Source organism: Macrobrachium nipponense, chromosome 1, assembly GCF_015104395.2.
Source record: "Macrobrachium nipponense isolate FS-2020 chromosome 1, ASM1510439v2, whole genome shotgun sequence".
In the NCBI taxonomy this organism is placed as follows: domain Eukaryota; kingdom Metazoa; phylum Arthropoda; class Malacostraca; order Decapoda; family Palaemonidae; genus Macrobrachium; species Macrobrachium nipponense.
The window spans coordinates 705,415-731,105 of NC_087200.1; the positions used below are offsets into that span (position 1 = coordinate 705,415).

Genomic DNA, 25,691 nt, shown 5'->3' on the forward strand with positions numbered 1-25,691 from the left:
CCGAAAGCAAAAGTGGTTCTTCACCTCCCAGTCGCGCTGCGCGCGCACTGTCGGACAAGCAGTTAACTACCGAACTCCCTTGTTCGAAGCTTACGACCGTCCAGCTGCCGCTAGTTACCTTCCTATTGTAAAAGGACCGATGGTTTGTATATCGTACTGGAACAAATATGTATTCAATATTGTTCTTGAGATACAAAATATTGACTACCTCTATGGGGTTCAAACCTCTCATTTCACTTACTCTAAGAAATAAATGTATATATATTTGTCTTATCTCTGCTTTTACAATGCCCAGCATGGGAGTATTACTTACCAATCTTAGTACCGAGAAAGCCATTATATTAGAAGAACAGAGAAGAACCTCTACTGAAGCAGCAATAACCTTTAACAAGACATGCTTGAAAGAGGGACTCCTACCCAATTATATTATTATTATTGTTATTATTATTATTATTATTTCATTTTATTAATATTTGAAAATATTAATAAACATACACGCACGTACCAGAAATATTCTCTCATCTCAGTAAAAGAGAGAGAGAGAGAGTTATTATTTTTATTTAATGTTATTTAATTTACATATAAAAGCTTGAAACTTATAAATTAAAAAAAAGAATTAAACAAACACTTTTGCAGGGTTTCTCAAGGATTTGAAAATATTGCGTTCGCATGTCTGTAAAAAAACTCGTGTATGATAATTAGTTAGGTTCCAATGAAAATTTGCGCTATTGTAAAATTGCCCAACTCGAATCGCGTAAGATTGAGGTACAGTGGGGCCTCGTTATCCACGGGGGATAGGGCCCAGAACCCCCCGTGATAAGTAAATACCCGTGTTATCCTGATACCCCCCTCAAAAATTGCTTAAAACTGCCTACTTTAATAGTTAACCCACCCAAGACCACTATTCCAATGTTTATAACTGCCTACTTTAGTTCAAACACCAAATATGTTTTCAACTATCACCTAAAACTAAATTCAAGACAGTTTTAAAGTTATTGTACAAAATTAGCCTTAAAAAATAAATGTAGTATATGTACTACTGTACATATGTAGCCTACTAGCCTATGGATTACAGCTAGAAGCCTACATACGCATGGTGGGCCTCTTTTTTTTACAAGGAAAGAGAGGATGAGTGGTAAGAGAACTATCAAAATTATGTAAATCATATGGGTACTCACCAACAATCTATGTTGATAAAAGATGGCAATGATTTTGCAGTGCAATCCAGTAATATAATAACGATAATGCTACCAGCAGTATGCAGCGAAACATCTCTTCTCTTCGTCATAACACGTTAATATATTCCACGTAAAAACCTTCATCTGACCTTTAGGCGTCTTTTCCATAAGAGTAAAAGAATCAGGATGCCACATAATTAACTCGTTTATATGGGTACAATTTGGATGCCACATAATTAACTCGTTTATATGGGTACAATTTGGATGCCACATAATTAACTCGTTTATATGGGTACAATTTAAAGAACGCGCCGCACACCACATTTCATAACAACAAAAAACAAAACTTGGACAAACGTGAGTAGGCCAGTGTTGCCAACTGGGAATGGCAATTTCTTGCTAGATTTTGTTCCATAAAAGGCTAAAAAAAATCACATACCGTATATACTCGAATAACGTGCAATCTCCCATATCGTGCGACCCCCAAATTTTCACCAATAAACAGTGGTTTTGTCATGTATCTCATGTATCATGCAAGTTCCTTTCCGAGAGTGTCAGTTCACAAGGTTGGTGGTTTAGCCTGCTAATGGCCGAGTCATTCAGATGTGTGCTGATGCTAGTCAAGTTACGGTAATTTTCTTATTTAATCTCGAGAATTGAATAGAAAATCTCAAGATTTAAAAAAATCCCAAGATAATAAAATAATTGTAAAAATAACACGCCTTGGAGTCCTTAATCATTCTCTCTCTCTCTCTCTCTCTCTCTCTCTCTCTCTCTCTCTCTCTCTCTCTCTCTCTCTCTCTCTCTCTCTCTCTCTCTCTCTCTCTCTCTCTCTCTCTCTCTCAGGAATAAATACGTACGTACTGTAATTTGAGTCTTTCACCAACGGGTATCAGTAAATGTGTAGACATTGTGTGCGTGTTTAAAAAAATGTGCAGTACACACACATTCCAATGTTTCGGTTTTTGGAATTTTTCAGATTTCGGAAATGTGAGGTCAGATGCATAATCAAACAAACACCACTACTGCAGCAAAAACATTTTTTCCCTTTATGTTTTTCATTATTGTTATTTATTAATTACAGTTTATTTAAATAAATTAATATATATACTGTTAAATGAATGTGAGATAATTAAGATCACCTATAATAAAATAGTGGGACAATTAATACCATATGTTCACTAATAGGTATTATTTTCAAAACAAACATTCCGTAAAACACAAAAAATATATGTACATAACAATCAAAATATAATAATGTTTTGCAGTTCAACTTGTGAATTTTAACAATAAGTATGACTATATAATATATTTCACCATATCGATCTTGAAGTTGAAGAGTCGTAAAATTCTGAGGATGGTCCGGGAAAAGGATTTGTACTTTGTGATTACGTATCGCTACAACACCATGTGGTATTTTCATACCACTATATTGATGACGCATCGCTACGACACACTGGTGTTTTTCATACCACTATACGTTAAAGTTAAAATGATCATATTATTGTTTTCACGAAGGAATAATTATATAAAGAAAATTATTGAGTAATTTTTGCCGTCAGCAGTCAGAAAATCACGAACATGGTAACGTTCAAACCTAGTGCCATCCATGGCATATGTCTATAAATAGAACAGAAGCAGAGGGCAGTCATTGGATAACAGATCTCCATGGCTACCAACCAACCAATCAGGTGTTAGTTATACTACTCTGTAATTTCTTAGAATGAACGTTTACACACACGAAGCTAACGATGATGTGTGTGTTTTGCATACAGTACTTAGTTTTAGTTTTTATTAATGTAAGTATTTTACTGATTTCATGAAGAATAGAATGATTCCTTCTCATTACTTTGAATGCAAAATGGCTTGAAGATTCTTCCGCAAAAAGAAGAGAGAAAAAAATTTTCTTTAGAAGATGATACCTATTTACTAACGCGGTTGACATACCTTCAAAACAAAATTCAGCTCTTTAATCTCTGGAAAAATGTTAATCTATCCCCAGCGACTAACAACAACAAAATTTTTGTTTGTTTTATCTTCCAAGTAGTACGTACGTAGTCAAGTGCACAGCTGTCATCTGATCACTACTCATATGATTAACTTTGTATATAAAATTATGTGTATATAACTGTTAACTTTGTATATAAAAGTATGTGTATATAACTGTATGTAGTATTTGTATACGATGTAAATATGTATAGCCTAGTATTTATGCATTATATTATTAAAGTGTTTGAATGATGCTAAAGTATTTCAATATCCGAGGAAACAGTAGTAAATTTCCCCACAATGAGTTTGGGTACATATGTATATCTAAGATGACTTAAATTATAAAAGCCTTTTATGTATAAGCTAGCTTTTGCAACAACACATATCTTACGAAAAATTACTTATGTGAAGATGGTTTTAGTAGTACAAATAATAGTTATTGTATCGTTAAAAATATCAAAGTGAACGAAGTCACAAAGTCGATTCTACGTCATGTTTTTCCTAAACGCATTGACTTAAAGGAGAACGTTATTTTGGTTGTTTTATCACTGCCACAAACCCATAACAATGCAGTGTATGTATGATAATTCTAAACTATTATTCACTACCAAAATAACGATGATATTTTGTATTGAAAATTAATGTTACGTATATTCCAAACATTATTACTACGTAGCATGAATAGTACTATAAAAATTTCGAAAGATAATCTTGCTGTGAACGCTACCATAACTTGATTTTCATATACGTACGTACATTTTGTCAGCTGGCTGGCCTCGCATAGATAAAATTGATTTCACTGATATGGAATTACTCCATGAATAGCCTTTTTATTATGAAGATATGACGATAATATATAAGGTAAAAAATGCTTTTATGTATTTCGTTTACGCTTAGTCGCCAATAACAAACAGCAATACTTACGATAATCTATGACAAATAGCGTTTGTATGACTTCATTGTTCAGAGAAGTTATATACGAATAGTACTGCCAAAATAATAATGAAGTTCGAATTAATTTTAGCCTTAATGTTATTACTACTGCAATTACACTACCAATACTATTAAAATTTCTAAAAGTTTATCAAACAAAAAATGTCGTTTTGAACGCAACCGTATACATAAACCATTTTCGTAAAGGTATATGCTTACATTTTGTGGCTGGCCACTCTGACGATAAGTTGAGTGCAATGATGTGGAATTATTCTTTGAATAGGCTATTTATTATGAAGATATGACTATAATATATAAGGTAAGAATGGTTTTATTACCTTTATTGTCAGTTAATATCATAATGTGAATCTGTTTGTGTACGTTGGTGGTTATCGCACTGCAACTACGCTTAGCCTACCAATGAACGTCGTACATAAACCTTGAATAGGCTATTTATTTCGAAGATAGGACAATAATATATTAGGTGAGAATGGTTTTATTACCTTTATTGTCAGTTAATATCATTATATGAGTCTTTAAATGAATGTTGGTGGTTATCGGACCACGGCCGAGGGTTAGCCTACCGAAAAACATCGCATACGCAACACGACAAACCTTTGATGCAGCACGAAAAGCGGTCCAAGAAAAAACCCGTGATTAACTGGATCCGTGAATACTGATCCGTGAATAAGTGATGCCCCACTGTATTACTGTAAAAACTTGACTCTATATGACTTGTAGTGCTCAGAGATGTATGCAATTTTTGTTTTAGTACAACAGTAGTAGAGATGAATGTAGGATGGCTCAAATTTTATCAAAATATTACTGAAATCTTCAAAACCTTGAAGTTTCTTAATTTACTAAATATATTTAAAAATTCACATTTCAAAATCTTACCTTTTAAAATTTCTAGGCAGACTGTAATAAGGTCATGATCTTCAACTAATAGCCTGGCATGTTCATGAGCTTTGCTAAACTCTTGTCGGATGTCATCATCCAGAGTAAATGCTCTTAAAGCTTTAGAAGCTGCTCTCACTACCTAAAAGAGGAAAAAAAAAAATACCAAGACCAAGCCTTACAAGCTGCTCTCATTACCCAAATTCAAGAGACCAGAAATAAATTGTTTGTAACTCTTACTACTATCTGAATATAAACAAGAACTGAGGACAAATTACATGTGATTTAAGCCATTACCAAATATTATATAACTACAAGCTACTGAAATAAATTCTTATTAAGATCAAAAGGATATACTTTCCATTACTGAAATGAGTATATTTGACATTCACAATGTTATCAAAGCAATGCCAAAGTAATATTAATAACTTCCATGATAACTATGTAATATTTTACTTTGATGAAAAAAAATTCCATAATATCATATCACTTACCTTAGAACATGATTTTTGTGCTTGAAGTAATGCCGTAAGAGACTCCAGTGAGCCAGCTGCTACCATATTCTGACGGTTGTCTTCATGTTTCAAGCAACATTCAGTTGACCAACGAGCCTGAAAAGGGACAACTCATTACAGATTTTTAATGCCAACATGTCAATTAGTTGGATCGGGTAAATCATCAAAAATATATGAATGCATATTCAACTCTCTGCAAAGTATTATACTTACCTCACATATACTGCATTTTCCCAGTACAGATACTGGAAACTGCTAAATGTTATGGTAACAATACACCAGAATGAGACTTCCAATGACATGTATCAACCCTGTCATATTAAGATTTTGAGTCATAAGCTGTGTTTTGTGGCAGGCTAAGTTTGTGTTGACCCTGTGGTGGATTTTGACAATAAAACTGGAATTTTAGTCTACTGTACTACCTTTTCAAGTGTACAGAACAATTATACAGTAATCTCTTTAAAACATATTTTGCAACAAACTTTATGGTATATAAGAACAGTGTGCTTCTTGTTATTGAATATCCAGAAGACACATGATTTAAAACCTACTGAATTACAATTGTCAAATTCAGTTTTCATACTCTTTAGCTTTTCTTGGCATCCCCTTGGGGACCCAGGTGGGTTTCAAGGACTTTAAGGCTATAATCTTTATTGATCTGTAAACTTTAACTGAAAAATGGACGGCCGCCATCTATGATAGCTTCTGGCGATTAATGATGGAGCTGTACTTATAATAATCAATGGTCCCATTAAAAAACTTTATGATAATACAAATATAGTTTTCTATCTTCAACAGAAATAAAAATACAGTATGTACAAGTGAGGATGCTGATATTATCAACATGAATCACAATTCAAAATTCCTCAATTGAAAATAATATTTACATTAAATAAAATATAAAAAAAAGTTCAAATAAGGATTGGACCTTATGGGAATTCAAGGACATGTACACAGAAACGATGAAAATCTCAATACACATACGTATTCCATTAAGAGAAAAGCTGATGTCTTGTGACAGTAACAATATTTCATTTATTTATAAAATAATTATATAAATGATGACACCGGCCATTACTAGAAGACCTGATTGCAGACAACACTAGTATAGGTAATTTAAATCTTGCTAAACTGGATATTTCTAAATACATGAAATTAACTCATATGAACATAGATCATCTGTAAACAATACTTTACCAAATACTCTGCAACAGCAGGCTCATTTGTTCTTGATTTCCAGTCATTGATGAGCTGAAGCATCAACTCTGTTCCTTCTGGAGTCAAAATATCAGGATTTGTTTCTGTCAAAGCAACCATCGCCCTTAAGGTCTGCTCTAACAGTTCTGGGTCATCCTGAAGACATTAAGTGTTATGGCAATGTGAATATAGTACTGTATTATGCTTAGTAGTAAGTCTTGCAAAAGTGCTATTAATTACCATGCTATACACATATACGTATCTCAATACAGTGCTCGGATCTTATTGTGTTAAACATTTCCAAAGCCTCATCCTAAACCACTGAGTTCAGATCTTGAAAATTCTTAACTTTTAAGTAAAATAAAATCAATGTGATCAATGCTTCCAAAACCTATTCAGGGGTTTAGTGATAATGCTGCACCATCCACATTACAAATGCTACTCACTATGTACAGTCTTTACACCTATACTGTACATAGGTAGAATCAAACTTATAATATATAAAGCACCTAAAACTAATGATGACCAGTAGTATTTTTCCATCCTTTTACAAATGACCCTAGTAAACAAGTTTAAATAAGTTTTTGGTAACAAAACATTTTTAATACTGTAATGTATACATATTAAACTGGTCACATTTTTTTCAGACAGAAGACCCTGATAGCCATTTTATTTTGTTTTTCTGTCAACTCCAATAATAAAGTGAACAATAAAAGGCACAATCAGCAAATCATTAAGTGTCTCAAACTTAATTATCTCATTCAGATATACAATGTGAAAAAATTTGACCATAACTTTATTCCTCAATATTTTTTCTGAAGTGTAGGAATCATTTTAGAAATACCTACTCTACAAATAAAATTAATATGAACTCTTAACATTATTCAAATAATGCAAGGCATACAAAAGTTATTTATAAGCTCAAACATTTAAATAAGTTACACTTGGAACAATAAAAACATACCTGGACTTTCTTCATAAGAGACAGTAGTGTATCATATCCATTATGCTGGTTAGCAAGGATTCTGTGAGCCACTGAAAGTTTGCACTGAGCTCTAACAGTGGCTAGATGCTCTTGAAGTTTGCTTCCAGACGATAGTAACTCTAGTTCTGAGCGAATTTCTTCTAATGCTTTTACAACAGCATGCACAATTCTTTTTTTATCTTCACTAAGGGTGAGGTTTTTTACTACATCCGTTCGAACATCCTAGAAAGACATAGTACTAAAAATAACATTTAAAATGATATTGTTGATGAATATAAGCAATTGGAAAAAAATTGGCTTGAATTGTAAATCTGATTGCTGATTCTCTGTAATTAAATGGGAAAACTGAAATATCTATACAATCCTTTAATCTCTGCAAGGAATTATATTCTCAATATTACTATTGCAAAGATGCTCCTTCCAACGCTTAACTGGTTTGAGGTCCAAGACCAACTGATATTCTCGAAGCCATAATTACCATACAAAACTTTTATCTTTTTCTTCTGAAAAGATTCCATGAGACAGTTATACATGTAACGACTGTCCTCCTCTCATTAAAACCATCCATTCTCCTGACTCTGACTTATGATTCTTCAGTCAACACATCAAATCCTGATGAAGTCCAAAGCTTATAAAAGAAGTACTACTATAGTAAATTTCACTGACTAAAAACCTAACAAGAGCTCCTCAAGGCAGGATGATATAAATGCCTATCCATCTAAACACAAACTTTTATGTACATAGGACTGTTGACACTGTCCTCTTCCAAAGCAACATGATGTCCTTGATCGTGGTATGCTCTTAAATCAGAAGGTTTACCAATATACTAAATACAACCAGCTTTTACTCCATCAGTCATACAGAGCTGCCATTTGTGGTCTCAGTGACCTTAATCGCGTACGGATATTTGTGTGTCTTGTACAAAGAAGCTGAGTGGATATATGTGACTATTCAACCCACTGGTATGTCACATTTATTCTCTTCATTATTTGTCATGTCCTTGACCTGTGATCACAGCTACAAGAAACAGCCACGTTATTTCAAAAGGTTAGAAAAGCATAATTCACTTTGCTTCAACCTTTACGTGTTATATAATCATTGTCTAACCTACAGACCCTTTTCTTACTTGGAAAGTGTATGAATAATCAGCAAATATTTACAGGATGTCTGATGCTTTCCTCTTCATAATGTGCCTTATTACTACGGATTGATTATTTGAATTTCAACTTTTTCATTGCATAAGTACATAATTCAGTCATTCAATTTATATTCCTAATGTTTTTTGTATACTGTAGCTAATATATTTAAGCTTGTTTGTTACACTAATCTGTGAATTAGTTGAAGTTACCTCAGTTGTTGTGTGCAAGGTTCTGAAGTTGGTAGTATGTATTTGCTATTAAACTAATTTTCAAGAGTTTGTAATAAATGGTACCTGACTGATTTCAATATTCTAATCACTTATTAACTTGTACATTAATAACAACCATTGCCAACTAAAAAATTTGTACATAATCCTCGCATTATAGCTACTCATGTATACTTAAAATAACCAATATATGTACAATCATAATCACACCCAACTAAATATCACCCATGAAGTGCTGATAATGATACCTATATAAATCAATTGAACACAGATGAGCTATTCCTCAAAACAAGTTAGGCTGCTGCTCATACTTTCAGTCACGTGTCTTCTCAATTTTTAAAGCTATTAAGCAGAGAAATATTTTAAATAATCAAATGTGAGAATCAGTGCAATCTTGTACCCCAATGTATATATTCTTATGAGTACTACTTTAATTAAAACCAGAGTGATATAGCACATTAATTAATGTAGAAATTATTCTATGACACAATGACCAGAAAATTACAATATGTCCTTCAATTAGAAGTCAAAGTAGTACACTATTTACAGTATAATTTTGTGACTAAACAGATTACAGTATACTATGATTTAATCTGCAATGAGGATAAATAGATTACAGTAGTACTATGATTTAATCTGCAATGAGGAAAAATTCACAATAGTACATACCATAGCAGAAAATTCACTTTCAGCCTCTCTAATTGCTTCTTCTAATGTCATGTCAAATTCTACCACATTTTCTAAAACTGCAGCATCGAACGTTTCTTGAGATATTACCCTCACCATCTTGTTTCTGCAAATATGTATAAAAATATCACCAATGTGTAAAGTACCAATAAAGGTTATCAGATTAAGTTAAATTAATGTTGAAGATGTTGCCAAGAATAAAAAAAAATAGTTATTGTCAAATACTTCATATGATGCTACAAAGCATAATATCTGATCAAAGAATGTATAAAAATGATATTGTTATGATACAATAAAGTTTTATACATACTTACCTGGCAGATATATACAATTAAATGGCCCACCCAGCCTCCCCTCAGGAGACAGCTGGAAGAAAAAATATGAATTAGAAAACGGGTATGGTTCCTATTCCCGCCACCCAGCGGCGGGGGGGTAGATCACCTAACCTACCTGTCGCGTGTGCCACAAAATTCGAATTTCTGTCGGGGACGACGGAGTAATAGCTATGTATATATCTGCCAGGTAAGTATGTATAAAACTTTATTGTATCATAACAATATCATTTTTATACATTCAACTTACCTGTCAGATATATACATAGCTGATTCACACCACTGGTGGAGGGTAAAAGACAGCTATTACTGAATAGACAGGTAAACAACATACGTTGTAGGTAATAAATAAATAAAACCTTGGTTCCTATGTGTTTAGACGAAGGGTCAACTTCCTAGCTATTCCTAGTAGTCTGCTTCGTCTCAAAAGCCTCAGCGAGGATGTGACCTATGGCTAAGAGTTCTTGTAGATCTGTCAATGGGGTCTTATCCACTTACATGACAATACACCAATGCCTAATGGCATAATTTAAGGAGCACAACACCGATCCCGATCACCTGATCCTAACACGAGGGTTTGTGCTTAATTTGAAAAGAGCTATCCCCCAAACTCATTTCAAATAACCCCAGAAAATAATACACTTAAGTTAAAATAAAAAATTTTTAATTCACTAGTTAAGGATCAGTGTCGGCTCCCTATCCCAGCAACGCATCCGTGGACAGGTAAAACAAAGAGAGAAGGATCTCTCATAGGCCCACTTGATCTCCTTCGTGCAAAGAGAAGTCAACACAGAGTTGCATCTCCCGTTATTACAGCTAATATGTCTCTCACGACATATTGTTATGGAAAGAACAAGTATTGTTAAAAGCTCGCACTTCAAGCGCTTTTAATTCTTAGCTGTTTGAAGGAATCATCAAGTTACTCAAGAAGTGCTTTAGAGATTCCATTGCTCCAAAGAAGACCAGGGCTTTCTTTGAAATAGATCTCTTCTGGATGAAGCCCAGAGCCTGGCTTGCGCCAGCCTGGCGCCTCGCGCCTGGCTGGCGCCTCACTCGCGCCTGGCTGGCGCCTCACTCGCGCCTGGCTGGCACCTGGCGCCTGGCTGGCGCTTCGCTTGCCTGGCGACTCGCACCTGGCTGGCTCCTCGCGCCTGGCGCCTGGCTGACTTCTCCCCACTCGCTGGAGATTCAAGCTTGTTAAGAGTCTCGATGAAAACTGGCGATGTCCACCTCGGACACTTTATTTGCCTGATTTATTCGCCTCTAGCGCATCTGCGCCAGATTGGAGGCCTACTCCTTCTCCACATCAGACAATGACAGTGTTTATTTGGACTGTCTTGCTCTGGCGTCTTTACGCCTGTTTGGCATTTGGCGCCTGATTGGCGCTACATTGTCCGAAAGTCTGAACTCCACAATCGTTTATCAGGAGAATGGAAAAGGGTGGAAGAAATTCTTTCACTTTGAGCTTATGGCCTCTGCAACAAGGGGAGGTAATTTTAGTCAGCTACATCCAGTAGACGATAGGAAATCTAATAGTCCGAGAGACCAGTCTTCCTCCGAGGAGGATCATACTTGATACTTCCGTTGCTAACGAGCACTCTTCCTACATGTTGATGAGTTCTCTCATTGCAAAATCTTCTCTATCCTTGCACAAAGGCAGGGAAAAAGCCTGGAAGTCTAAGGAGACTCTGAGCTGAAATTGGGAAGATTCCTGATTTCTAGCTCTTTAAATATATCTCTTCGAACCTTCTGGGAAGTAGTTTTGAGCCCTCATCGTATTCCAAAGACTCTGTCAGCAAACGTTTAAACCTCATCTTCTTTTGTAGATGACAACGTAAATACATTGCCTGGACAACGAATCCTTTATCTGAAAGCGTTGATCCAGGAATAAAAGGTTTTAGTTCTTTTGCCAAACATACCATGCTGGCAGGAACCCATTGCTGAGTCTTTCTAGAATTTGATTCCAGATTCCAAGCCCAAATAGGATCCCATTGTAATTATAAGATCTCCTAGTCTTGTCGTATAGAGGTATTGTATAAGATCCCGAAGATCTTAATGCTCTGCTATCTCCAATTCCCTTTATAGAGACAGAGTATAGCCTTTTACTGCGTTCTTTGATAGCAGATATATACAAAGGTGATTCTTCCCTCTGAAAGGGAAGAAAAAACCGCTATGTGGTTCACAGAGGTATCGGAAGAGGACAGTTTCCTCATTCCCTCTAGCACGATCTGCAGTAATTATATACTATCTTATCCATGACTACTGTCATTTACCTTGAAACATCCTCTCATTCATGTCCACTTCTGGTCAGTCTGCATGTAGACAGACTCAGAGTGGAGAGGTTGTTAAGGTCCATTTAAAATAGATGCTGAAAGAATATTCAGACTGTCTTGGAAAAGACTTCCAAAACCTGCTGTGAGAAGAACGTGACCTCTGTGAATCCAACCTCTCTAAGTCTAATATGAGGCATAACGTATTATCCTCTCTTTCTTTGACGCCCTTTGTCTTACATTCTGTAAAGAGTTTATATTTTAGGGGAAAAAGACTAAATTTTATTCCCCTTTCTATAAAATAAAGATGGCGTATATTGCTACCTCTCTCTTATATTCTTTCTTCCCGTCCTCGTGCCTGGGCAACGAGAGAATGGAAAATTCTATCATCGTTATTCTGCAAAAATGATATTGTTATGATACAATAAAGTTTTATACATACAGTGGTCCCCCGGTATTCGCGGGGATGTGTATCAGACCCCCCCCCGTGAATAGTTAGAACCCGCGAATGGTTGGAACCCCTATGAAAATGCTAAAAACAGCCTATTTTGTTAGTTAAAACTCAAGAAAAACCCACTAAAAATTTTCATACTTGGTTTTTTTAATAGTTTTATCACAAAAAGTGCATTTTATGATGAAATTCATCACAAAAACCAGGAATTTGTGGATATTTATCAAAGAAAAATACCGCGAATGCGCGAATTTTCCGCGAATAATGCAGGAAAACGTTCCCCAGAGAAATCCGCGAATGTGTGAGTCCGCGAATCTGGAGAACGCGAATACGGGGGGTCCACTGTACTTACCTGGTAGATATATACATAGCTATTACTCCGTCGTCCCCAACAGAAATTCGAATTTCGCGGCACACGCGGCAGGTAGGTCAGGTGATCTACCCCCCCGCCGCTGGGTGGCGGGAATAGGAACCATACCCGTTTTCTAATTCATATTTTTTCTTCCAGCTGTCTCCTGAGGGGAGGCTGGGTGTATCATAACAATATCATTTTTATACATTCAACTTACCTGTCAGATATATACATAGCTGATTCAAACCATTGGTGGAGGGTCAAAGACAGCTATTACTGAATAGAAAGGTAAACAACATACGTTGTAGGTAATAAATAAATAAAACCTTGGTTCCTATGTGTTTAGACAAAGGGTCGACTTCCTAGCTATTGCTATTAGTCTGCTTCGTCTCAAGAGCCTCAGCGAGGATGTGACCTATGGCTAAGAGTTCTTGTAGATCTGTCAATGGGGTCTTATCCACTTACTTGACAGAATCTAGTGGTCATTTGTCAATGGGGTCTTATCCACTTACATGACAATACACCAATGCCTATTGGCATAATTTAAGGAGCACAACACCGATCCCGATCACCTGATCCTAACACGAGGGTTTGTGCTTAATTTGAAAAGAGCTATCCCCAAACTCATTTCAAATAACCCCAGAAAATAATACACTTATGTTAAAAAGAAATAAAAAAAAAAATTTTTTAATTCACTAGTTAAGGATCAGTGTCGGCTCTCTATCCCAGCAACGCATCCGTGGACACGTATAACAAAGAGAGAAGGATCTCTCATAGGCCCACTTGATCTCCTTCGTGCAAAGAGAAGTCAACACAGAGTTGCATCTCCCGTTATTACAGCTAATATGTCTCTCACGACATATTGTTATGGAAAGAACAAGAATTGTTAAAAGCTCGCACTCCAAGCGCTTTTAATTCTTATCTGTTTGAAGGAATCATCAAGTTACTCAAGAAGTGCTTTAGAGATTCCACTGTTCCAAAGAAGACCAGGGCTTTCTTTGAAATAGATCTCTTCTGGATGAAGCCCAGAGCCTGGCTTGCGCCTGGCTGGAGCTTCGCGCCTGCCTGGCGCCTAGCGCCTGGGTGGTGCCTCGCGCCAGCCTGGCGCCTCGCCCCTGGCTGGCGTCTCGCGCCTGCCTGGCGCCTCACGCCTGGCTGGCGCCTCACTCGCGCCTGGCTGACTTCTCCCCACTCGCTGGAGATTCAAGCTTGTTAAGAGTCTCGATGAAAACTGGCGATGTCCACCTCGGACACTTTATTTGCCTGATTTATTCGCCTCTAGCGCATCTGCGCCAGATAGGAGGCCTACTCCTTCTCCTCATCAGACAATGACAGTGTTTATTTGGACTGTCTTGCTCTGACGTCTTTACGCCTGTTTGGCATTTGGCGCCTGATCGGCGCTACATTGTCCGAAAGTCTGAACATCCACAATCGTTTATCAGGAGAATGGAAAAGGGTGGAAGAAATTCTTTCACTTTGAGCTTATGGCCTCTGCAACAAGGGGAGGTAATTTTAGTCAGCTACATCCAGTAGACGATAGTTAACCTAATAGTCCGAGAGACCAGTCTTCCTCCGAGGAGGATCATACTTGATACTTCCGTTGCTAACGAGCACTCTTCCTACATGTTGATGAGTTCTCTCGTTGCAAAATCTTCCCTATCCTTGCACGAATGCAGGGAAAGAGCCTGGAAGTCTAAGGAGACTCTGAGGTGAAATTGGGAGGATTCCTGATTTCTAGCTCTTTAAATATATCTCTTCGAACCTTCTGGGAAGTAGTTTTGAGCCCTCATCGTATTCCAAAGACACTGTCAGCAAACGTTTGAACCTTATCTTCTTTTGTAGATGACAACGTAAATACGTTGCCTGGACAACGAATCCTTTATCTGAAAGCGTTGATCCAGGAATAAAAGGTTTTAGTTCTTTTGCCAAACATACCATGCTGGCAGGAACCCATTGCCGAGTCTTTCTAGAATTTGATTCCAGATTCCAAGCCCAAAATTTCACTCATCCTTTTGGTCGTTTAGTACCAAGAGAAACATTGATGAGGAGCAGTTCCATCTTGTCAGAACACGGAATCTGAGGCCCAAATAGGATCCCATTGTAATTATAAGATCTCCTAGTCTTGTCGTATAGAGGTATTGTATAAGATCCCGAAGATCTTAATGCTCTGCTATCTCCAATTCCCTTTATAGAGACAGAGTATAGCCTTTTACTGCATTCTTTGATAGCAGATATATACAAAGGTGATTCTTCCCTCTGAAAGGGAAGAAAAAACCGCTATGTGGTTCACAGAGGTATTGGAAGAGGACAGTTTCCTCATTCCCTCTAGCACGATCTGCAGTAATTATATATCTTATCCATGACTACTGTCATTTACCTTGAAACATCCTCTCCTTCATGTCCACTTCTGGTCAGTCTGCACGCAGACAGACTCAGAGTGGAGAGGTTGTTAAGGTCCATTTAAAATAGATGCTGAAAGAATATTCAGACTGTCTTGGAAGAGACTTCCAAAACCTGCTGTGAGAAGAACGTGATCTCGGTGAATCCAACCTCTCTAAGACTAAAATGAGGCATAATGTATTATCCTCTCTTTCTTTGACGCCCTTTGTCTTACATTCTGTAAAGAGTTTATATTTTAGGGGAAAAAAGACTAAATTTTATTCCCCTTTCTATAAAATAAAGATGGCGTATATTGCTACCTCTCTCTTATATTCTTTCTTCCCGTCCTCGTGCCTGGGCAACGAGAGAATGGAAAATTCTATCATCGTTATTCTGCAAAACAACAAATTATTATTATCCTATTCTCCTAATAAATGATCCAGGATCGAGGAGAATCATTCAAGATTCCTATCCTAGGACATCAGGCCGTAATGTACGGTTCAAATACTTGAAAGAGCCTCTCACCCAATACTGAGAGCTCCTACGAGTCTTTTCCATTACCAAAACATTACAAGGTCTCCCTTATTATATGTTTACATAGGAGTAGGATAATATAACATCCTGTTAATAACAATGAAAGAGGAGAAAGAGGAGCTGCATGGTTCAAGGGACTAGCTGAAACGTGCAATAAAAAAGGGGTTGCCAAGGTCTTTCTAAAACCTGCACCCAGATTAACTTATGAGTCCAATATATTTTCTATCACTAGTCTCATAAGGATGAGGAAAGCGAGACACCTCTAAAGATATCGGTTCTCTTCACCATGTAAAGGTCTATAAAGCAGAAGAACCCACTTATCCTGACACGTACTACGTTCGCCTGTGCGATATCTAGAATAATTGTCAGTAGATGGTTGATCTGGCAAAGAAAGTTTCTCCCAAAACAACTCCTCTTGCCAGGAAAGAAGTCGCTCACGCGACCACTATATTACTTGACATGAGAATTCTGTTCTTGTCAGAGACTTCCGCAATTTCAGTTAATCCTGACAAGGGCCACGGCCACCTGTGCGACAACTTGTGTCCCTGTCAGGAAAAAAAAAAACTGATTTTGTGTCAGTTCTCAAAGAGGAAACTCTTGGAAAGACTATCTCCAAATACTGAGAAATTGGAGATCCTGATGTCTTGCGCTTCGCGTCTGGCTGGCGCCTCGCTCCTGGGAGGCGTCACGCTTCTGGCTGGCATCTCGCGCCTCGCAGCGTCCTCGCGCTTGCCTGGCGCCTCGCTCCTGGGAGGTGTCACGCTTCTGGCTGGCGCCTCGCGCCTGGCTGGAGCCTTTATGGCCCATTACTTGCAACCGTGGTCAGGAAATCTCGATATCAAAATAAGAAGAGGTGCTGTAAGAATCCTATAATTCTACAGTACTTCCATAGTTGGATGTTTCTTCTCAATTTTCCTCTAATTCGAGTATATCGGAAGGGGAATTATTCTTTCCTCGGTTAATTCTTCCGTATCCCGCCCTTTTTCCCCCCCCTTTTTCCTGAACGAGAAGGACTACTCCAGTGCGAGGGACTGAGTAACTTCCCAGCTCTATGTAGGAAAGCATAATTTGCTCTAAGGTATATCTATTAACTAATTATTTTCTAGTTGGAGCCAGGCGTCTGGCTGGCGCTTATGATTCCTTATGGCATGGTTCGAGGAAAAGGAGGCAGTCTACAGGAAGACTGTTCGTCTTCTACCTTGCTAAGAGATCTATGAAGAAGACCTCTCGCAGGTTCTCACAACTCTTTGCAATAAATGTTAGACATACTTTAACAGTTATTATCGTCGATCGAGGTTCTCACGGACTCGCAAATTCTTGCATTGCTTTTATTTAATAACTCGCTCAAACGAGAAATATTTTGGATGGTGCTCTTGGCTTATTGCACCAGGCTGGCGCAACTTGCGCCAGGCTGGCGCCTCCTACTAATTATCTTTATGTTATGTGCCAGAATATCTGTGTCTTTAAGGTACCCGACATCCTTTCATATGTTAATTCCGTTCTTATTATGAAAAACTTTTATATACGTAGTATAATCCATTCAGGGAAACCATTTCCCACTAAAAGAATGTTTCCCATCCGACTCATACAACTTCTGCGCAATATCCGATTCTAAATACGGTTGTGTCCTTTCTCGAAAGACTTAACCATACCGTAGTCTTGAAGTGAATCTCTATTACATCTCTCTTCTCACTAAGTATGTACTCTAATAAGCCATGCTTTCGTAAGTATGAGTGCATTAAATAATATAATGTTCTGCTGCATTAGAATCCTTTAATCATGTTACCTACAGTAAACAGCATTGAAAGGTTGTAATATCTTTCTTATTAAAAGCTTCCTAACAAAAGGCAGACAATATTTTATTTATGATAGCTTCAGTATTCCCTCAATCCGAGGCTAAGACCACGATTGTAGGGAAGAGATACGGTTAGTTATCCCATTCCGCAGGAGAGAGAGCTGTAAACGACCGCTCACGACTGAGAACAAGATGGTACTGCGTTGGTCTCAAAGCGAAAGCAGCCTTCGAAAGCCGTCTGGCCTTCCCTTTCCAGAGTTGCCAGTTACTCCATTAAATAAAGGAATCTTATAAAATTATCGAACTTCAGGATAGTTTTTATATAAGCATAATTAAGCGAACGAGACTTCGACAAGTCTAGAAACTAAATAGGTGTCGTCTAAACAATCCTTTTAAACATATTCCTTCCTAGGAAAGTCCTAGATGGGTACTGGTAATTCATGGAAACCTCTTCTAACACGAAGAAAAATGTTTCTATCCTACTCTCAATTCACCAATAAAGATATGCTTCTCCGATCACTCCTCGAAGACACGATAGCATATATAACTCATACTCTAGCGTAATAGAATCCTCTATAATACTGTTACATTAAGGTAAACCGTATTAATTTAGGAAATTTTGTAAGGATTTCACTTGACCATTATAGCATAAATTTCGGTATGTGTATATGCCTTGCCATACCGTAGTCCTAAGGCGATTTGTCCTAAGCATGGTAGGAGCTAGAAGCTTAAAAGTCATACATATATGCTTTATCACTCAACGAGATCCATATAATTCATTCGATTGACAAAAAATCTAAATCGTTCTCATCAGAATAGATCTATATCTAAAAATGCACTGAAGGGGAATTTTGTTGAAATAACAATTTCATACCCCCATGGGATAGCGCTCTCGTCTAGTTGCGAAAAAAAATGTTCGAACAATGACTTTATCACAAATGCTATCAAATGATCTCTAATATTAGAAGGCGCTAAATCGTCGCCTGATTTTGAAAGGTGGATCGATTAATGTCATTCTCATTTTGAATAATTCTACCAGAAGGCATTATACGAGGATCTTCGTCAATTTCATTCATTCGAAGTTCTCCTATCCATCGTGGAACAGTAGGCATAAAAAGGGAGAAACACTGTTTTAGGATGCCTTTCCAATGGCTATCCCTGGCAGTCTGGGACGCTCTACAGAACCTGCCGAGGGGACGCCTGACCGGTGGGGATTCTCTGAAACCTCCTTACGGTTTTCGACATTTCTTCTCCTTTGGGCTTGTGAGCTTGGAAGAGGTCTAGACCTGAGAGCGAGACAGAGCCGATCAGACGCACCCTCCATTGTAATGGGGGAACACTATATTCACTTCTTACGTTCTAAGAGTTCGCATTTGAACTATATCCAAAGTCTACAATTTGCAAATATGATATTGTAGATTCTGCGGAGTAAGAAGGCGATGAGGATGCAACAACTACTAGTACTGTTACTACTATAATTGCTCGTTAACACAAGAGCTAATAAAGCTTCTAAAGGATAGATACTTATCTGACTTCCCCAACTAGGAAGAAAGATATACATTTCCTCAATCAAACTCTAACACTTATTTGTATTAATGAATAAATATAAGTAATTCCCTTTCATGAAAGTATAAGTAATTCACTTTCGTGAAAGTGCATGAGTGTCTACCGAAAACTTCAGTAGTTACACATCACTAATCTTCGAAATTTTCGAAGTTATTTTTATCAAAATTAACAAAAGCGTATGCCGAACCAAAGATCCATTACTTCCCTGTAAAAGTTAGCCCAGACGATCGATGGCGATGAAACACGAAAATCCATCAGGAGGAACTGCAATCGTTGTTTACATTAGAAAACGGGTATGGTTCCTATTCCCGCCACCCAGCGGAGGGGGGGTAGATCACCTGACCTACCTGTCACGTGTGCCGCGAAATTCGAATTTCTGTCGGGGACGACAGAGTAATAGCTATGTATATATCTGACAGGTAAGTTGAATGTATAAAAATATGTTTGACTTTCCTTTCCAAAGAAATTAAAGTCAAGGAGTTCCTGAAAAAGGGATTTTGACGTAAGGAAAAATCTATTTCTGGGCGATTGGCTCGTGTCGCCAGCGAAATATCCTTTAATCTATTATTTCTAGGGTAAATGTACTAACACATACCAGAGAATAAATAAAATAAAGAAAAAGGTCAGTATAACTGACTCGCTCACCCTCCAAAAGGGTGTCGGTATGAACACTAGGCGAGTGAGACCACTACCACGAGCCAAATGCCAATAGAAATCTCCCACTACAAAAACCCTCCAAGAGGAGAGCCGACCCACAGAGTGAGCAGCTCGTACTACTACTACTCCATCCCATGCTGCCGACTGCTGCGCCTCTGGTGTACCAATCCTGAGTTAGCAGACAATCTTGGCGAAGGGATGGGTAGGGTGGGATTTCGCTGGCGACACGAGCCAATCGCCCAGAAATAGATTTTTCCTTACGTCAAAATCCCTTTTCTGGGCTCAGCTCGTGTCGCTGCGCGAAATCGTACCAGAGAAATAGCACAAGATTGTAAACAAAAGTAATAAAATAAATCAGAATAGGTCTCAAATAAAAGAGAAAATAAATATAAAAAAGAATATAATTGCTAAAAAGATACAAATACACAGTGATACAAAATTAGAAATATGCTTAAATTTACACTTAATTCTAATCATGTTTCTTATCATAAGGTAATTTACATATGTACAGAGGTAAAATGGTTTACATGTAACAAAATGGTAACTGTGTAAAGGCATGTATCAAATATAATAGCAATTAAGATAATCAAATGACAAATTAATCAACAATGATAATATATAAGGAATGTATATGACTTAATATACAAAACCCGTAACCATTATAAATAAGATGTATCCCCTAGCATAAAAATAAGGGGGTAACATCCATGAGATCAATATCTATAATCATCTGTGAGTGTCCCTAGCAAAAAAAAAAAAAAATAAGGGGCACCCACTACATCATCATAAAAGCAGCTAAGACACAAGGCGAATGTAATGAACACGGCAGGAAATAGACGAACTGTTGGGTGAGGCAGGTAGAAAGGAGACTGAATCTTCTATTACAAATTAACTAGAGTCAGGGGAAACTATGTTACCCGCTGCTACTGCTGAAAATTTCAGAGCTTCCAAGGACTTAAGGTAATGATGTTTGAACACTGTCGGCGATTTCCATCCGGTATACTTTTTCAACTCATCGAAGTTCATGTGTTGGAAATAATTAATTGAGGTGGCTACTGCCCTGACATCATGTGCTTTCGGGAAAGAGTCAGGATTGGCTTGCTTAATAAAGTACAGGATTTGTTGCCTGATGCCTTTAATGGATAAAGTTCCACCTTTTTCCCTCTTAAAGAGGGGACCCGATGAAGATGAGGAGGTCCTGGACAGAAAGCTCGTAAGGTTGTAACTGGGCAAAGAGATACATCTTGTGGAAGGGGTAGTACCTTCCAAGGTTCCCACCTCATCAAAGGATCTTCATTCTTTGCTAAAAAGCTACGTTCCGGAGAAAGTAGGACTTCCCCTGTGGGAAGGAATTGAATATGATCCGATCTCTGGATAAAGCCGACAGTTCTGAAATTCTTGCTCCTGAAGCTAAGCTTAATAAAAATAGGGGTTTTCTTAAGAGCATTATAAACGAGCATGTGTCATTATCGGTTTCTGAAGCCAGTTTTAGAACATCGTTTAAGAACCATGAAACTGACGTAGGCCTTACAGAAGGTCTAAGTCTAGCACATGCCTTAGGAATAGACGAGAAGTAGGAATCCGTCAAGTCTATGTTGAACCCAAATTGAAATATCTTTTTCAAGGCTGACTTGTTTGTCGTAATCGTGCTAGCTGCTAAACCTTTTTCAAATAAGGATCTGAAAAAGGATATAGCTGAATTAACTGTCATGATTCTATATCTGATTCTCTCAGGAAGATTGCTAACTTTTTGACAGCAGCATCATACTGTCTCAAAGTTGAATCCCTTTTATTGGATTCCAAGAAGAGAATATTCTGAGGGTCAATATTCGCATCTCTTTTTGCCGCAAACTTCATGAAGTCCATAAAGTTAGGGTTTTGAGAATCCCTGAGGAAGCGAACACAGTCTTCGTTTGTACTGACTGGGAGAGCCTGGGATTGGGGATCCGAAGAGGACGAAGGCCCAGCCCACTCCAGAATTAGGGGATACCAATTGCTCTTCGGCCAGTCTGGGGCTACTAGAGCCACTTGACCCTTGAATGTTCTGAGTTTGTTTAAAACTTTCCATGAAAGATTCACTGGAGGAAAGACATAAATCTTCTTCCAGTTGGGGTTTTTGGTTTTTTTTTTTTTTTTTTTGTTTCCCCCCAGTCTAGAGCCAGGGCAGTCCGTGGCATAGGCCAGAGGGTCCAGGTTGGGGGCTACATAACACGGCAGTTTGTGATTCGCTTGAGATGCGAAGAGATCCACTTGTAGCCCTGGAACTCTTTGAAGGATCCATTGGAACGAACTGTTGTCCAGTGACCATTCCGACTCTAGGGGCACTGATCGGGATAACGCGTCTGCTATGACGTTTCTCACTCCAGCTATGTGAGTGGAGGAGAGATGCCAACTGAACTTGTCTGCCAGGGAGAAGATGGCTACCATGACATGATTTAGATGACGTTGACTTGGAGCCTCCCCTGTTTATACAATGTACTACCACTGCGCTGTCCAGAACTAGCTTTATGTGGGAGTACTTTGGTGGGCGTAACCTTTTAGAGTCAAGAACACTGCCATTGCCTCCAGTACGTTTATATGGAACTGACTGAACTGAGGTGACCAAGTTCCTTGAACCTTTTTGACCTGGGAATACCCTCCCCAACCGCTTAAGGACGCGTCTGTGTGGATGGTGATCCCTGGTGGAGGGAACTGAAGGGGTACTGACACTGACAAATTCTTGACTTTCGCCCACGGCCGAAGTCGATTCTTTAGAATCAGAGGGACTGAGGATAGTTTGTCCCTGACCTGACATTTGCTCGTGAGCGCCAGATTCTGGTTAGGTCTTTCAGTTTGGCTTTCATTAAGACGTTCGTCACTGATGCAAACTGGAGAGAACCCAGGATCCTCTCCTGAGCTCTCCTTGACGCCAGTTTGTGACTTAGAAAATTGCTTGACTGACTTCGCTATTTCTTTCCTTTTGGTTGATGGAATCGACAGAGTATAGGGAGGGATAGATTCCATTGAATGCCCAGCCACTGAAAGTTTGACTCTGGAGTGAGTCTTGACTTGGTCCTGTTTATCTTGAAGCCTAGATATTCCAGGAACTGAATCACTTTCAGTGTAGCTCTGTTGCATTCCTCGACTGTTGAAGCCCAGATCAACCAATCGTCGAGATACGCTACTACCATAATCCCTTGTGACCTGAGTTGTTGCACTACCACTTCCGCTAGTTTCGTGAACACCCTGGGTGCCACGTTGAGTCCGAAGGGAACTACCTTGAAGGAAAGGATGCCTGGTTTCCTATCTTGAAACCCAGATATGGACGGAAGTGTCTTGCAATAGGGATATGATAGTAGGCGTCTGTAAGATCGATAGAGGTGGTGACGGCCCCACGGGGAAGTAAGGTCCGCACCTGCGAGATCGTGAGCATCTTGAACTTGTCGCAGCGGATGGCTAAGTTTAAGCGGGACAAGTCTAAGATTACCCTTCTTTTTTGTGAGCCCTTCTTTGGCACGCTGAACAAGCGACCTTGAAATTTTAATCTCTTGACTCTCGCTATAGCTCCTTTCTGAAGGAGGTCCTCTGCGTACTCTGTCAATTCCTTGGAAGGAAGTTGACGGAAAGGTGTCTGGATGGAGGTGGGTTCGTCAACCAGCTCCAACCCACAGGCCTTTTTGACACTATGCTCTGAGCCCATTCGCTTAAGTTCCACCGGTGGCGAAAGTGAAACAGCCTCCCTCTTACCTGAAGTTCTTCATTGGTTCTGGTAACCGCCTCGACCTCCTCTGAAGTGCTTTCCCCTATTAAAGGGGCCTCCCGACCCTCTCCCACGAAAGGAACGCTTACCTCTGCCTCCCTTACCCGAGCGGTCATACTTCTGTGAAGCTTGACTCTCGAAGGCTTGATTGTAAGCTGGAGAGATGGCGTAAGAGGTGGAGGGCTGAGGCTGAGGGGATATTACATAAATTGGTTGTGATTGAGCCTTAGAAGTGGAAGGTTTGGGCTGTTTGTTGCACTAAGGGCACCGCTGGAACTTGCTGAGGAAAGCGTGGCTGCTTTTTCTGGTAAGGATGGAAACGCCTAGGTTTCCTCTGTCCCTTACCTTTAGGTGTTAGGTCTTGCCTCCTCTTAGCCGTAAGGCCCCAACGGTCCTTAAGGCTCTGGTTCAGCCTCGTAGCCTCTGACTGGACTTCCTTCACCATAGCTTCTGGGAAGAGATCTGCTCCCCACAGATGCTAGACGAGAGTAACCTATTCGGCTCATGTCGAATGGTTGCCTCTTGTAGGACATGCTTCCTACAATTCGTTCTAGCAGTGGCAAACTCAAACATATCCGACTGTACCGTTTGAGTCAGGGCTTTGGTCATGAGTTTAAAAAGCGGTTCTGAGCCATAGGCTATGGTTGCTACCTCGGACATAGCCATAGAGTTAATTGACCCTGGCTAATCGCGATTTCGCGTCAATTCAGCCTGAATAAGGCTATCTGGGAGCCTGGGTAGCTTTTCACCAAACTGCTCCATAGCACAGTCAGGTTTGAGTTTGCCAGCTGAGAAGGTGTTCGGCAAGTCTTCCCACAATTCTCCGGCTGAGGGGAGCAACGGAGATGTGGGATCTGCTTCCTTCATGAGGCATGGGTTCCCCCTTCTGGGCCGCTGGGATGGTAGACCTCGCGATCTTTGTCAGGAACGGGAGCGGGGTACTCTCATCCATTGTGAAAATGGTAAAGGGACTCTTAAAAGGTTGTATCTTGGTATTAGAACAATCCATGTCCTCTAAAACACCTGAGCCATTCTCTCTGAGCCTGGTCTCGTGAATAGAGGACTGTCTCCTTTGGTACCCTATCATCCCGAACCATGGCTGAAGCTGTAAGCCTTGCGTAGCCTATGAACGGAGGCTGGAGGTCTTCCGGGTAGAACTCGAAGTCCTCTATCCTTCGAGTTCCAAATTCCGGTATTGAAATGAGACCGTCCTGGAAGGGGGCGTATGACGCTACTCTCCATGGATTGTTCATCGAGAACGGAGGTAGCGAGTCATACGGAGGAAGCTGAGTTCCACTCGTATTGGAAAGTGGAGGAGAGGCTAGAGGGGCTTCTCTCAGTCCGGCTATAATGGAGTCCTGGGAAGTAATCCTATCCGACAAACGAGAGATCATTTGTTCCATGCTACTCTTTAGGGACCCAACCAGGTCGCCCACCTGTTGCAACAGGCCAGCATTGGAGTCCAAGGCCGGAGCTGCTGCGGAGGTGGAGGGGTGGCTCTGAATCGAACCAAGGGTAGCGGAACTGGTGACTCTGCCGGGGGGCGAGATCTCTCTCTGGAGGATTTACTCCTCGAGGACTTAGAGCCGGAGCTAGAAGCTTTAGACCTGTCTGCTCCGGGATTACCAGCCGGAGACTTACGCGAGGAGGATGACGCCGAAGCCGTCTTCTTAGACGACGACGACGTCTTAGACAAGGATTTCACTGCTTGACCCTTGACCTTAGGTCTAACCGAAGCGTCAGGAGGAGTATAAAATTCAATTTATTCACCTGTAAAGCCTTGGAAGGATGGAGAGGTTGCAGGAGTAGAAGAAACAGTTACGCCCAAGGGTGACCCTTGGGTGTCCACCATACCTACCTCGACCAACA

At 39.3% G+C, this 25,691-nt stretch overlaps 1 protein-coding gene across 2 annotated transcripts in view; it reads right to left on the reverse strand.

The window, feature by feature from the left end:
- LOC135219090 (armadillo repeat-containing protein 6-like) overlaps positions 1-9,883 on the reverse strand; it is a 44,779-nt gene extending 34,896 nt beyond the window's left edge. For both annotated transcript variants that reach the window (XR_010315379.1, XM_064255524.1), the window contains exons 1-5: positions 9,730-9,883; positions 7,674-7,916; positions 6,710-6,865; positions 5,492-5,608; positions 4,998-5,139 (exon numbers count right to left, since the gene is read on the reverse strand). Coding sequence is in view for 1 of the 2 variants with exons in the window: in XM_064255524.1 (XP_064111594.1) it covers positions 4,998-5,139; positions 5,492-5,608; positions 6,710-6,865; positions 7,674-7,916; positions 9,730-9,846 (775 nt within the window). In the remaining variant the exon portion in view is untranslated. The remainder of the gene's footprint in view (positions 1-4,997; positions 5,140-5,491; positions 5,609-6,709; positions 6,866-7,673; positions 7,917-9,729) is intronic.
- Positions 9,884-25,691: the final 15,808 nt, after the last annotated feature.